Consider the following 15,658-nt stretch of genomic DNA (forward strand, 5'->3'; position numbering starts at 1 on the left):
TTTTATGCAGTTTTACGATCAGCTGAAACTCCAGTCCACAAGTTCAAAATCTTTTACAGCCCAAACTGTTATTAATGACTCACAAAGAGTTTACTTTTCCAGGCTAGTATTGGAAAAATGTGCATTGTTTCTATAGAATAGGCCCTGAAATGGACCTATGCTAAGTTATTCCTTTGATTAAAACCACTACTAGTCCCTACTGTAAAACCTTTGTTGCAGATGTTCTGCAGAAATATCTGGTAACAGCACAAACAGTGAACAGGAGAGAGGCTGTAAGTGAGGTGAGAGAAGTGCTGACGAGGAAAGACTGTTGGACTGTAAATAAAAAATGTCATCTAAGTGTCTTGGGGCATGTTCAGGGGGGGAATGAAGCACGAAACTACAATTAATTTCACACTTGACCTTCATCATTTCTTTACTTCGCTGCAGTTCAGTTTAGCCATGCAAAAAGAGCAGAACCCTCTGCTGGCTTGGAGTGATATGCATCAGCTTCATAAACGCATTTTTTCCTTAGTATTAAGCTTTCTGACATCACCCTTGATATAAATCAATCTAAGATCCAATTTATCCACGATAATAAATACATATTTTAATATAGGCACCTGAATCGAACTAATAGCTGCTAAATATTACAATTATTAACAGATTTTTTACATTCAGAAATTCTGTGCAAATATCAAATGATCTTCTTTTGAGAAAGTTTAATTTTCTCCTGGAGGACACACAGATGAAGGGCAAAGCATCTGAGAGACAAACTAAAGCGAACAATGGTGTTTAAAGAGCATAAGTAACAGTCTCATTAGTCTAATTGCTGCATTAGGAAGCAGTAACCCAAACACACACACACAGCCTCCACGGCCTGGACGCGCAGAGCTCATTAAAACCAGTAAAACATTTCAAGAGCGAGAGTCGTTTCAACGTGGGAAAAATGTAAGATGGCATTTTAAAAGTCTCATGCTGAATATGAGATTAATTGAAGCACTAGAAGCCACATAAATGTTATTGAGCCACATAAAGGACCACATTGTGCGATATACTGTACCTCCTCGCCATCACCGGGGAAACAAGACCACTTACATTTAAGAACCGGAAATACAAAATTTGACTTTAGTGAAATATAAGCCAAAAGCAGGCCTCTTAATGCACCGAGGCTCCTGTAGCGATGATAATGCACTCATCCGAAGGAGGTGGAAGATCTTTAATTAACCACAAATGTAAGAGTTAAGACTAATTGCTTCCTGTCTCAGCCTGCACTGCCTTATAGTAAGACGGCCAAACGTCACTTTAACGATTTAACGGTTGCAAACAGACGCTATGAATGGCCCACGCAGAAGAGTGAAATTAAAGCAGATTCTCGGTACGCTGGGGCAATGAATCATCCAGCCCCACTGACAATAAACTCCAGGTATGATCTCTGCATGGCAGATGCTAGTGTTGACACTGCAAGTACATCTATGGTGTGCCTTTAAACTTTTAGGCACGGTTTATTTCAAGAATATCTTGACACGTGTCTTGAAATGCATTCAAAATTTTGAAGAGATAATCTTATCCAAAGAGGACTAACCTGTCAGAGGCTACGTAATTATCTCAGTGTGTCTATCACACACACGATAGTCTCTGTGTGTAAAGTCTGAAATACTCTGTAGATTTGGGATCTTATTTTAGACTTAAGTGTTTGATTTAATCTATATGTAAATATTTTTTATACTCCTGCCCAGGATCTTCCTCCAGCACAGACACGGAGAATAAATAATGAACCATCTTAATAAGCATAGCGCTCAGTCAAACGGCTATTGACCAGGGCTACTGACAGGTCAGGTTTTTGAAACCACAGCTCATTAGAAGCAAAGTTTCAGTTCAGCGTTATCCGTGGGTTGTCTTGTGTGTACACTTTAATCAGCTTAAGGTCAGGACTCTTTCTAAACCGGCAACATTTCAGCAATCAAAAGATTCTTTGAATGGTTGATTTCAGAGCTTGAGTGACTTATTATCACATTGAATGACCTGACATCTCTTTAAACAGATACCTTTATTTCCCAGTAGAACAGAAAAAAATAAAAGAAGAGAAATCAGAGGTCGCAAGCTGTCAAAACACTGAGTCAGCGTGTGTGCAGTGAATAATACACTTGTGCTAAAATTCCTCTTTTTGTTTCGTGACTGCAAATTGCTGAAGGTCTATGTTGTTGTCATGGTGTCCTGTGGTGCTACAACATGTTGCTGCAATACATAACTCATTATAGCGCTTGCTGTAATGGGAGTTCATGTCGAGTGCAGAGATGTCTTTCCATTCAGATCGCTTACCTTCACATTCATAAAAATGATAATCATTTAGGTTTAGGATTGAAGTTTGAAAATGAAACTCCAAATCAATAAATAAAGAAATCAAAGACTTAAAAAAAAAAAATTATTTACCGTTCTGCTTTATGTCACCCCTGCTCAGCTGTAGTCTGTAAGTGGCCACAAAGAACAAGGTTTTTATTACTGGGTCAGATTAAACTGATGGTTGACAGCACAACTCTATCAACTGGAATGATTAGGTATTAGTTTTGGATATATCAGCTTCAGTTTAATAGTAAAAATAATGTGTCATGGGACTGAAATCCACCCCCCCAAAAAAAACTAAAAAAGTGAAAAAAGTGAAAAAGCAAGTGAAAAAAGTGAGTGAGAGAAAATGTGTGAGAGACTGGGACACAGTGCAAGCTTAATGACCAATCCAGGTTTCATGCTGCATATAGAAGGTCAGCGTACATGCTAAACCACACGCAGCACACAACTGAGTCTGCAAGCCAGACGAGGACAATAATACCAGCAATAAAGAGTAGATCCTATTTAACAAAGCTCCACAGCTCACTGACTGCATGTAGTCATGATTAACGTACGTGCATTATTCAGTAAAGATGTTTTTATAAGGACAAGAATAATAGAGCTAATGTTGGCTTGATCCAACACATTTATGTAAGGATCAAAAGGCACTTCAAACCTAATGAGCTGGCAGAGACTGAATGCAATGCAATATTAATAAATAAATAAAATAAATGACATATTTATCAAAGAATGACATTTGTAAACAAAAAATCCAGCTATATCCAGGACTAAATTTTGCAAACAGATTCCTTCCAGTGAGTAAAACCATTACAGTCGAGTGTAAACAGGTGAACAAAGCCTCTGCGGCTAACTCACAATAGATGAAAACTACAACTACACCCACGTCAAAGATGGCGATGGCTTTATTCAAGAGCTTCTAAAATATAGAAATAAATAAATGTCAGGGAAGAAGAGGTGGTTATTGGTGCCAGATGGGTTGGTCTAAGGATTTCATAAAGTGCTGATTTCCTGCGACTTTCCCACATGACAGAGAATGATAGAAAAAAAAAAAATAGAAACCAGTGAGCGGAAGTTCTCTGGGCAAAAATGCTTGGAAGGCAACATTAACTCAAGTAACCACTTGTTACAAACAAGGTATACAGATGTGTCAAATTAACACTTACAAGACTTAGGTTGCTTCAGTTTAACAGCAGCAATTTCAAACACCAAGCGTGCTGATTTAGCGTCAGGACCCAAAGCAACGTGTTTGCCCAGTAAAAGTTATCTTTACTGCAGACTAAGAGAAGAGTAAATTGCCATCTCTGTTCTTTCCAGACAGCAGTCACCTACAGGCAGGGTGATTCAGAGTTCGTTCAGCATGATTATCCTAAAAAGGAGACTGTTTACCGCAAACTGTTTCAAAATACAGTGGCAGAGGAAGATGGGAAGGAAGAAGAGACAATGCCATGCATTTTTAAGTCAAAGCATGACAATGGATTCGATCAGTTTAGGTTGTTTACAGTGAGAAAAAAAAAAAAAAAAAAAAAAAAAAAAAAAAAACACATCACAAAGTGGGGGCTTAAAGAGAATGTCACATCAGTGGGAGAAAAGACAGGTGGCGTCTAACTCCAAAATCAATGTGTCAGCATGGCCGGCATTATGTAGGAAGCCAGAGTGCAGAAAGGTTAAATCCACCGTGAGGCAGTAAAAGATTTGATTTCATACTGTTACCGTTACAAATGATTACAGACAGAAAAGGAAACAGGAAGTTAAATATGGCAGAAAACACAGAGGAGAAAAGAAAAAGACTATCAGACTCGTATCATTTCTGCCTGGTTGACTGTTTGGACAACCACAGCTTTTAGGCTCGCTGTGAAGCCTGGTTTCAGTTGTGTTTGTTATGTCACACGCCTGAAAGTAGCTCTGATCTCTCTGTCTCCATCTCCCTCGTCTTTGGGGACTGAGCTGATCTTGCAAATCAACCTCAGCCGGCACACCCGTCTACATCCAAGGCAAACAAGGGGAAGCAATTCAGTGCACAGCCACAGGAGAACTTAATTGATGAAGATAATAGGCACACCATCTGTCATTTCATAACATCCTTCACAGGCTCAGAAAGTAGCATTTCATGGCTAAAGCTCATTGCAGATGAAGCAGCTGCAGCATAATTGGGAAATTGTTTTGTTGTTTTTGTGTGGTTTTTTTTTTTTTTTTTTTTTTTTTTTTATAAATCAAGTAAGAACTGCTTGTTTGTAGTTCACCAAATATGTCAAGGTGTAGTTTTTGGCTCTATGGTGATAACAGCAAATGTGAATGTTTTCCATAGGAGCTAAAAAAAAAAAGGAAAGAAAGAAAAACACTTTTCCTAATAAAAAAATAATAATAAAAACCATATACTAGACAAAATCATCAAGTTATTGATGCAAAGACTCATTACTAGTCCAGATTTACTGCCATGTAGGCTGATGTTGCACACATTATGACTGTCCTCTAATCAGTCTTCTTCCCTGCCCTAAAAGGTTCATTTACCCTAAACGTCAAATGATGCACAGCTTTCTATTCAATTTCTATATATTATATATTAATCATTTCCCACAACAAGATCTAAACCATCCTAACCAGATATCCAAGTCTGAGTGTGCACACACACACAGATTCCTGAGGACAACACAAATGGAAGAAAAGCCATTACTTACAGGAGGGAGACCTTATGCTGCTTGTACCATCGCCCACTACTTGGCAGGACAATCGCAATTATTTAAGCAACAGAGAGCAGGTGGAGAGGGGAGAGGTGAAGAAAGATGATGATGGTTATTCCATTCCGACCTAAACCCTGGATGCAAAGCAGCACAACCGGCTCAGTGAGAGAGCCGGGAAAGACGGAGAGAGGGAGAGAGGGAGAGGGGGCGGGGCGGGAAAAATCAGAAAGCGCGAGGGATGGTGAGAATATAAGAGGGTTAAAAAACAAACAAACAAAAAAACAAATGTAGTCAGTTCACACCAAGAGGTGAGGAGCAGGGAGAGGTGATCTTGATAAAAATAAATAATTGAGAGAAGCATGTTTAAAAGGCAATACTTGATCAGTGCTCTCTTCACCTTTTAAAATATGCTGAAGGCTTCAGGACCTTGGACAGAGCTCTCTCTTTGCAACTAAAGATAATGCAACAGGGGACAGAAAGAAAAATAACTGATCCACTTCCAGTTTATGTGTCACCAGAGTCAATAAGTTGTACTGCTTGTAGATTAGACACCCAGTGCAGATCAATGCACTGCTTTTTGAAAACTCCAGACTCACATCTGCTTGCACGCCTGATGGATTGGTGTCTGATACCGATGCCAACCTGATCTGCATCTGTCTGAGTTCACTCAGAGAAACACCCGAGTAGATGACTACTACAAGAGTGAATTCCTCTTCTTTTTAAACTTCCAGTACACCATTTTACTATCCACTAAAATTTATCAAGAAAAAAAAAATAGCTTGTGCTAAATTTACAGGCTCGGCAGTGTCAGGCAGTGATCCCACTTTCACAAGCCGTGAAGACAAGGCAGAGCAACCCAGGAGAGAGGTCACAGTGAAGTGAGGGGAAACACTGCCACCTGCTGAGCTCATATGCCTTAGATTTCAGCAAGTAGTCTCAGTTAGAAAGCCAATCTCAGCCTAAATTAAGACAATACGCACACGAGAAAAGTCAGCCAAATGGAAAAGCAGCAGAAGTGACACCAGCATTCATTAAGGCAACTGACTGAAAGATCAGGTCAGGTCTACACTAGATCAATCTCATCGCCGGCTGACAGAGAGAGACTTGAAATCCAGTAAATTATACAGAAGACCTAAAGAATAAGGGCCTAAAAATTACACTGCACTGCATGTCTAAGCAAAGTAACAGTAGGCAACGTCAAGGATTTCACTTTGTCAGTTCTGCTCCGTATTGACACGCAAGTCATGTTGTGCTCGTGGCTCCCCCGAGGAAATCGATGGCAGAGACAGAGAGGGAAGAGCGAGTTAGTAAATGCAGGCGCCTGGTCACTGATCCATGTTTGCTCATGGATAAAGAACAATATGCTCTGCATTACGCTGGAAACAAAACTCACCACAAATATAATGTTGACACTTTTTCCTGACTGACATGCAGCAAGTTAAGACGACATGAATACACTCAGAAGAAGTTGACAGATAATTAAATTTAAACAAACTCACTGCATCATCGAGTTACAAAGTCTAATGTTTGGCAGGTAATAACAGCATTTATGCAGCAAATAGAGATTTCAGGCTCTACGATTTTATATGAACCATTTCAGGCTCAGACTGACAGTTTCACTCTCCATCATGTGCTATGAAAGCAACAGCATACCCTGAGTGACTACTGCAGCGCACACAGGTGCTTTTTTCTGTGACTTCATGTTTTAAAAGGAGCATACATTCTGAATTATTACACAGCCTATTTAAACACCTTCTATGGACCTTGACTTAAAATATAACCGCTAACGGGATCTTTGTGGTGATGTCAGCTTGGACCTGAGACTTTTAAAGCCTGCCTGTGAAAACAAGACGTGTTGTTAAAGTGTATGGTGGTTAAAATGTTTTTACAGAAGGAAACAAACGTTTTTAAAAACTTCTTTGGGGCAAAGTCAGCAAACTTTTTAAGTGGACTATATGCAGTTTTTGTGTCCTAATGTGCGTTGAAATTAAAGTTAATTCAAAAATAACTGGCCAAATAAATGACCAGAGCTGTTTGGCTGCTTGAATTTAAAAGGACTTTGCTGAAGAGGCACAAAAAAAGAATGCTGTGTTGCACTATGGGAGCTGTAGGATGCAGCATTTTAGGAGTTTGGGACACACTATGGATTAAAAAGTCGCAGTGTGTGCCTCTTTGATTTTGTGCGTGTGTATATAAAATGGACTGGCAATATATGGCACTTTCTTAGTCTTAGACTACTCAAAACATTTTACAACACTGTAAGCCACTCATGGCATTTATGCACATAATCATACAGTGAGTGCTTCATCTCTCACACACTGATGGATGCATGGGGGCAGTTTGGGGTTCAGGATCTTGCTGGATCTTGACCTTGTGAGAACCAGTCCATGTGCCATCACTGTCATTTTGATTGCCTCCATTTTATATTAGAAAATCTACTATTTGTATAATTACATTAGAGTAAAATATGTAGTAAAATGCTTCAGGGTTACATGGATGTTTTTAATAATACTTTTCATATTCCCCTATAAATAAAAACGTTGCTAGTGTTTTACAAATATCTCTTTAAAACAGCCTTTACACTGCAATTGTAAATGTGTCACACCTATCGAAGCTTGTCTCAACTTCATATATAAAAAAAATAAAAATCACATTGTGTCTTACAAACCTTTCCTGCATAGTATTTTTTCAAAAATCCCCATTAAATGGAAACTGCTTTGTGTCTATGTCACCCGCTCTGGATTATGAACTACCAATGAGACACCAGGGAAACCAAGCTGAGCAAAACTGGTTAAATACACAAAGAAGGTCATGTTCTGTGAAGAAAATAAAGGACATCAAACTGCAGTGGCACAAAAGCTTTAGCTGGACATCAGCATAATGGAACTGGCCACCAAAAATGCACGCGCACGCAAACACACACAGCCAAGCTGTTCAATAGCCTAACCTTTTCAAAATACAAATATACAAGCATTCCTGTCCTGCTTACTGGAAGTGATGAGCTGAAAAGCTCTCACATCCCCCTCCTGCCCAAGTCTATATTTAGTGATCTGACTTTCAAATGGAGGCCAGAGCAATATATAGCCTGTCTCAGTCTCTCTAGGCCCTGTCTGCAAAACAAAACATCCAGGCAGAGAGGCTCTGGGACGATGCCAGGGTGAAACGTGAAGAAAAACGGCTCTCCTCGACTTTTCCCACAGCCTTTGACCAGAAACCTTTAATACAACCACACAAGAATAAGTCCCCTTGGAAAGGAGAGTGTTCTGCTGACAGGAGGTTGAATGGAAGCTCGGTTCTCACAGTCTTATTAGCATACTCCAGTTTGTTGAGTGAGCAGACAGCGCTGCCCTCTCCTGGCTCATAACGGAATGTGAATGACATTAAAGAAGCAGGACAGCTGTGATGAATATCAAATAGCACTGGACACCGGGGACCAGGAACAAAAACAGATATATCCAAATTTCTAGACTGGCCTAAAAACTGTGCAGAACTCTGCTTAACCAATAGTGAAATCACCTGAGATAAACAAGACAAAGGAACACTTTTCTTTTTGCTCAAACTGACTCGGTCCAGCTTGTTATTTATCAGATTCTGACCAGTAACACCTTGCACCACCAGCTCACAGCCACCTTGCCCACAATTTATGTGTTGCAGAGCTCTGTTTTTTTAGGCAGCCGGTTACTACATCTGTCCTTACCAGACTGATCGTTCATCATGCGGATGGCTTTAGCTTTGGCCAACTCCAGTGCCGTGACCCATCTCTGCCGCTCCACTTCTGTGCTGGCCTTCAGATGGTAAGTGCGGCCGCCGCTGCTCAGCACAATATTGCAGGCGTCCTCTGTGTCGATGTGTGCAGTCGCAAGGTTTATAGTTCCTCGGCACGTGTGGGCCATCTCTGCCTGTGTCCTGCAAACAAAACGCCAAGTAGAAAAAGCTGAAAACTTGTTTTGTTTTATTTTTCCCCTGTCTTACAATCACATCATTCAATCCTAACACTGTAAATTCATGTTCATATCCATTACAGCAGGGGTGCAAGTAGGAGAGTGGAAGAGGCATGTGGCCACTAAGAACAAGCAGGGAGGTATCCACGGTGATCGTGTCAGTCAGTTTTCAGGACTGTTCACATTATTTCACTCAACAAACACAACCTCATACATGAAATTACACCTGCATACAAATGGAGCTCCTGATTCACTCAGCGTGACCTGACTGCCCCTGCTGCGAGTGTGTTGAATTGTGGGTATCTGGGTAGCCTGTAAGTCCAACTGTTGCGCATAACAAGGCCTTTGTCTGAGCGAACACAGGCAAACAATGAAGAACAGTGTGAACAAAGAGAGAACAGAGTGTGAGAGGAGGTAAAAATGACAGAGCGATAGTAGGGAGACAGAGCCAAAGCAGCAGGACAAGAGATTAGAACAAAGGGTAAAGGGAACAGTGGGTTGTATGAGTTGATGACTATATGTATTGTGTAAATCTTTGACAAAAGTGTACTGCAGGGCTGTTTCTAGCTCAAAATGGGCCTTTGCGGGTGAGAGGGGCACATCAACGCAATTGCTCTGCATATACGTAAAGCAAAAAAAAAAAAAAAAAAAAACCAAAAATGTACTTAATAGAAATCTATGCAATCATTAGTTATTTCAGTAGTTTTATGCTGAAAAACATACATCCTTTACATGTTTTGATATTTTCCTTTAGTGTGGCTGAATGAAAATATGTAATAGGCAAATACAGAAGACCCCCCAGCTGACCACAGCAGATGTCTGCCCCTCCCTGAGTCTGGTTCTGCCAGAGGTTTCTTCCTGTTAAAGGGAGTTTTTCCTTCCCACTGTTGCCAAGTGTTTGCTAATAAGGGGGTCATCTGATTGTTGGCGTTTTCTCTGGGGTCTTTACCTTACAATATAAAGTGTCTTCAGATGACTGTTGTTGTGATTTGGTGCTATATAAATAAAATCAAATTGAACTGAATTAAAAGGAAAATCCATTTCAATGAGGTTTGTTTAAATACAACTAGTTTTTTTAATAACTGAAAAGAAAAAGCTCTACAAAAACTATGCACTTAACATTCTGCATTTGAAAACTGTCTGCCTGACATTTTGTCACAGTTAAGTGAACTGAACTGCAGGGCATGGATGGACCCTCGTGGCCTTTTGAAGCAGGTTTTCAGCTGACCACAGACTGCTGATTTTGCCGATTAACAGCCTCAACCGGGGAGCAGCAACTAATCAGCAAAATCATATGCTCCACTCGCTCTTGTGAAGTGCAGAGGTTGTGTCAAATGAAACAAAGAGATGCTCAGCCCTCCGTGTCACATGTCTGCCTGCTCATACCCTTGGAAACGGCCCCTTTGACGCACCCGTGCAATCATGTGAATTTGTCTGTGGGTCCTAACATCCTTTCATCCATCCTCAGTGAGCTCTCCCTGCCACAAGCAGCTGCCTCTCAGCAGCACTAAGCTCCCCAACAGATCCGGCCTCAGCTGACACTAACAAGGTGGTTGCCGCCTTGTTGAGTGAGAGTTTGAAGTGTATTTAAAAGTTCTGCCAGGCAGTGGCTTCCCCTATACAGCTTCTCCAGGCTGAAGTCAAGTCTTGTTATAATGCCAGTCCAGAACAAGCGGTTCAGTGTACCCTTCCTCTGGCACTCTGTGCACATCAGTTGCGCAGACAACACCGCACTGTGGCCATGCGAAGCAGCGCGGAGGGGCAGCCGGCGATCCTGAACAGCCCAGATTTCAGCCAAGCTCAGCTGCAGAGTGCCGGATTTAAGTGGGTCAACAAAGGGAATGTGCTGCTGATGAGTAAGATGAGAAGCCACACTGATCGCTTCTGCCCTATGGGGAGGTGAGGCCATGCAAAGGCCATGAAATCATACAGTCAAGGAAACTAAAAAAGAAGCTGGGAAAGAGCGAAAAGAACCACGGAGGCATTAAGGCACTAGTAGAGGGGATAGGGGGAAGGTGAATGTGGGCTGCTGCTGCTGCGGGTAAGCGAGGGGTCCTGCATGTTGCGCTCAGCCAGGAGAGAAATGCAGTGCTTTACCTGTCGGTCCCCTGCGCACAAATCCTCATAAAACACAAATCCACCGATCTGGAGCATGTAATGACAAAACAACAACCAGTGAAGAACACAGAACAGACGGCCGTAAGCATGAAGAGGCACACAGAAGAAGGCAAGGGAGTACCCTGAGCATGAGAACGCACAGTACACAAGTTTGTTATTCTGGCTGCGGGCCCATCACAAGACAGGGAGGAAGCCGGCGACTATGTCATGCTAATGAAAGAAAAGAAAGATAAGGAAACCAAAAGCAATGACACTGCAGCACGGATGGTGTGACATGACCTGCTGAAAAACCAAAACAATGAGATAATGAAAATGTGGCCAGAGCCCCTGATCTCTTCAACATCGCTGTGCTGCCCTCAGCTTGACATAAACACACAAACACACAAACAAACACACACACTAAGAGATGTACACTCTTTAGCCTGGTGCAAATACCAGAAAACAAGCCCATTAACAAGATTAGATCAGCGCAGCAACATCTCTTGTTCCAGCCACTCTGCTGATGTGTTGGAATAGTAAACAGGATTCAGGCCAGGCTTTACCCTCCAGCTGGGCCGAAGGTTGGCCAGTTTCCCCGATCCCTCTCCCTCCCCGCCTCCCTGCTCCCAGGAGCAGAGAGGTGTGAGCTGTAACGCCAAAACCTGACTTTCCAAAGGGACGCAAGAGGTGCCGCCCCCCCCCACCGAGCATTTAAATTGATACTATCTAGTTACTCTCCCGCAGCTGAGAAGGAAACATGGAAGGCCTGGTCTAGTATGAAGAGCAAGGCTGGATTTACTGATACAGCAGCTCCAATAGCACTCAAAGCTTTAATACCCTGTAATCTTCCCTAACACACCAAGCTGGATATACTATAAGAGGTGAGAGTATTAAAACTGTGAGGAATAGTCAATTATGCATCTTTTTTTTGTTAAAGAAGTTCATTGAGAAAAGAAGGGAAATATCTCCTGATATTTCTGAGGCTGAAATAAAAGCCAGACAGAGCTGCAGTGTCACAGCCTTAACCAATCAATAACTACCGCCCTGTTGAATCTCTATAAAACTCATTGTAATTTACCAGGAGCAAGTACTGAGTGCGTCAGTCAGCCCACGAACCGTTTCTTATAACCCAGCAGTTGTGTCGCAGCACCAGTTCAAAGAACCAACCCGCTGCTTTATCAACAGCAGGCCTGAATGAAAGGAAACCTTTGGGGGTATTGACTAGTCTTAATTGCCACGTCTGTCAGTACTGATTTATCACAAATACAAAGTACCCTTTTTAAAGGGGGCGGGGGGACCCTGCGAATTAATAAACAAAGCAAAAATGATTAAATGCAGGACAGGCTACATGAGGTTTGATGAAAGTTGTCTTTGCTTTAAAGTGTGTGACACGGTTTAATGTGTTGTGAATTGTATTTCCATTAAATCAGATAACACGCTGATGCAAAGTGACATCGTCTTTCTTCTGATGCTTCAACCTAAAGACAAAAAAAACAGTCAGAAGACACTTTAACCTAACACGTTGTCACATTTGACTGACTGTTTCCCCTTTACTTCACTCACAAAAGAAGCGCAGACAGTCAGCCAGAGAAGGCGCAACACAAAGCCTGAAGTCAGACACGCACAGTGTGGTCTGCCAGGAAGACAGCAGTGGAGGGGACAGCTCGTTCGCTTCGCTGCCTCTGTGCTCAGATGTCGACGGGCTACCTTTACTCCGGGGACAGCAGTCACCTTACAACATAATGGACTATTAATAGAGGGTAGAGGCAACAGGCATCTTTCCTTTCACCACAAGCACGGGCAGGTGTGGGGCCGCATCTACCACACCTCCGTCAAATAACCCCACTGGCACTAAAAGACAAAGAGTCTGTTTCAGAAAGTGTGGCATGAAATGGTCTGAAAAGAGATTTAATCGTGTTTCTGCCAGCACACAGAGTAGAGAAAGCTCCCTATTCAATCTGCATTTTTAGTTTTGGAGCTGCAGGAAAACATCGTGAGTCAGAAGTTTGCTTCACAGCCCGGGGAGACAAAATCGTACTGATGAGCATTCGCCGCGTTATTTGATGTACACAGACGGTTCGCAGGGGACCCTTTAAACAAGCACTCTAACCTCCCAATTAAAGATGACATTTGAAAAAGACATTAACCCAGAGGGATCAACTTATGATTTGCATTATTTTATGGCTGCAAGCAATTACAGAGTGCATTAACACATCATGCTAGAGCCATCTAAACTGTGAAAGCATTTAAACTTCACAGTCAAGGCTTTGACTCGCAGCACGGTGAGCAGAGGAAGGTTAATGCCATTAGGTGCACCTTCACTCTTTAATTAGGGAAACTGGGTCAGAGACAGGGCGAACATCTGTTGCTGGAAAACACTATGACCAAAAGATCCCACTGATATAAATGCTTTGGTAACATGACAGGCCTCAGTATGACCTACAAACTGCTGAAACCGTCTGTGTACATCAAATAATGCAGGGTGTTACAGTGTTGACAAAAGCAGCAGCAATAGCAAACAAACAGGTTAAACATGCAACAGCCAAGCAGTGAAAGTGAAAATCAACTAATTTTGCATGACTAAACAGCAGCTCAAGATCTGGCTTTCTGCCTCTGTCCCACCATCTTTGTCAGTATATCAAAGAGGTTTAGGGGGAAAGCTGTGAAGATTATGTCACACAAAGCAGGTACAGCTTTGTTCCAGAGTCTGGTTCTGCCTGATGTTCCTTCCTGCCAAAAGGAGGTTTTTCCTTCTCGCTGTCACCAAGTGTTTGCTCATAAAAGGTCATATGATTGGGGCGTTTCTCTCTATTATTGTAGGGTCTTTAGCTTATGATATAAAGTGATTTGAGGCGACTGTTCTTTTGATTTGGCTTTATATAAAATAACATAAACTTAACTGAAGCAAGTCTGTAATTCTCATTGCTGTTGCCAAGGAGATTTGTTGATTCTGACTGGCTTTAAATTGAAGTGCTATAGTATAAATCCACGTTACTAACTGAAATAAGCCTAGGAGCTGGCGTGCTTTACGATCCATTCAGAGAGCTCATGTATGAGCTTGAACACCTGCACCTGCGGAAACATGACTCCCGCGGAGAAAGCACCTGATCCACAGGTGCTACTACAGCTAACACTAGCTCGCAGCTACCTGGCTGTGCGATAGGAGCGAGGACAGACGGATAAACGATAGCGACCTTCTCTCGCACAGTATCCCGTTACGGCGATCATACTAAGTGGCTGGGCTCAGTAACGTGACCGTGATGCAATGAATGAATGCACTCTGAAAAGTAACGTGGTGGTCATGTGGCGAAGGTATTTGAGACGGTGAAAGTCACATAAAAAGAAGTATTCAGGGCGAAGGGTTATTAAATGTGTGTTAAAAGCGGCCGGGCACCCTGTCGTGTCGGTCTCCCCGGGCGGACAGCTGGATCTGCAGCCGCCTGACAGCTGATGACAGGAGGCTATCGTGCTAGCTTGGTGTGCTGGCTAACGTCTGTGCCTGCCGTGACATGATTTCCCACTTATTTAAAGGACTAGCTGCCCTATATGTCCCCGTCTGTGTCACTGCCTCTCCGCGCCCAGCTGTCTTTTAAAGAAAATCCTGACTTTCTCCTCCGTCACAGCTCCGGCAGCTAGCTTTAGCCTGCTGCTAAACAGCTGAGGCAGCCAGCTGTAGTGATGCGCCGACACAGAAATGTGAGCACAAGTGGCGTTTACATTTTCCAGGGGGAGGGAGGAGGAAACATACACGCCATGCGTGCGATATTTACCTGTAATATGACAGCAGGCCATTGCTGAGGACAAACCACCGCCGCTGGTAGCCTTTCAGATAGTTGGTCCATTTAAAAAGCCAGCCTTTGTAAGTATCCGACCCAGGTGCCGGGGCCGCGGCAGAGGCGGATGCCGAGCCCTTCCCTTGCTCGCTCATCCTCGGCTCCGCCGCACGCCACAGAGTGCTGGATAAACCGGGAGCAGCGGAGACGGGGACACTACCCCCAGATGGTCCACCAGGGCGAGGACCTCGGCACTGACGAATGAGATCGACGGAAGAGGGTCCGGTGTAGGGCGAGATAAACCACCGTAAACCCCCTTCACATGACGCCGGAATGGACACCGGAGGAAGGACGAGAAGTGATGCCAAGACACTTTGCTGATGCAGACTGCAGAGGATTCAGAGCACAGAGCTGGGCTGGATAGAAGGGAGAGCCCTTACATGGTCTCAGCGTAACCTGACAAGGCTGCCATCAAACTAAATTACTTACATTACGACAGCGATAAACAGTTTGTGGCACCAATTTTAGGGAGAGAGCGGCCGCTACCCCGGCCACTCATTGAGGGGGTTGCACTGAGGGGGAGTGTCCACTCTATCAATTCAAGTCTATAATTCAGCCCCGCACCACGTGACGTTGTTATCTAAACATTCCTAAACATTTGACATGCGGTTTTGGCTCCTGAATTCAGATCTGATGCTGTCAGATTGAGTAGGGCAAACAAACCAAGTTAATCATCAGTGTTGTTAATCCTAATCCAGGTCCTAATAAATCAGTGGTACCGGTGCACATCAGGCTGAGACACTTTTGGCACCCTTTTACTTGTGAAAAAGCACATTGAGTGTAG

The 15,658-nt window shown here is 42.9% G+C and overlaps 1 protein-coding gene across 2 annotated transcripts in view; it reads right to left on the minus strand.

Moving 5' to 3' along the window:
- osbp2b (oxysterol binding protein 2b) overlaps positions 1–15,375 on the minus strand; it is a 50,130-nt gene extending 34,755 nt beyond the window's left edge. The window contains exons 1-2 of one of the 2 annotated variants that reach the window (XM_040019248.1): positions 14,812–15,375; positions 8,701–8,909 (exon numbers count right to left, since the gene is read on the minus strand). In XM_040019248.1, the coding sequence (XP_039875182.1) occupies positions 8,701–8,909; positions 14,812–14,969 (367 nt within the window). In that variant the 5' untranslated portion in view covers positions 14,970–15,375. The remainder of the gene's footprint in view (positions 1–8,700; positions 8,910–14,811) is intronic. The other variant, XM_040019249.1, reaches the window with a different exon arrangement.
- Positions 15,376–15,658: the final 283 nt, after the last annotated feature.

The sequence above is a fragment of the Simochromis diagramma genome, unplaced genomic scaffold, assembly GCF_900408965.1.
Source record: "Simochromis diagramma unplaced genomic scaffold, fSimDia1.1 OVJJ01000822.1, whole genome shotgun sequence".
Taxonomy (NCBI): Eukaryota; Metazoa; Chordata; class Actinopteri; order Cichliformes; family Cichlidae; genus Simochromis; species Simochromis diagramma.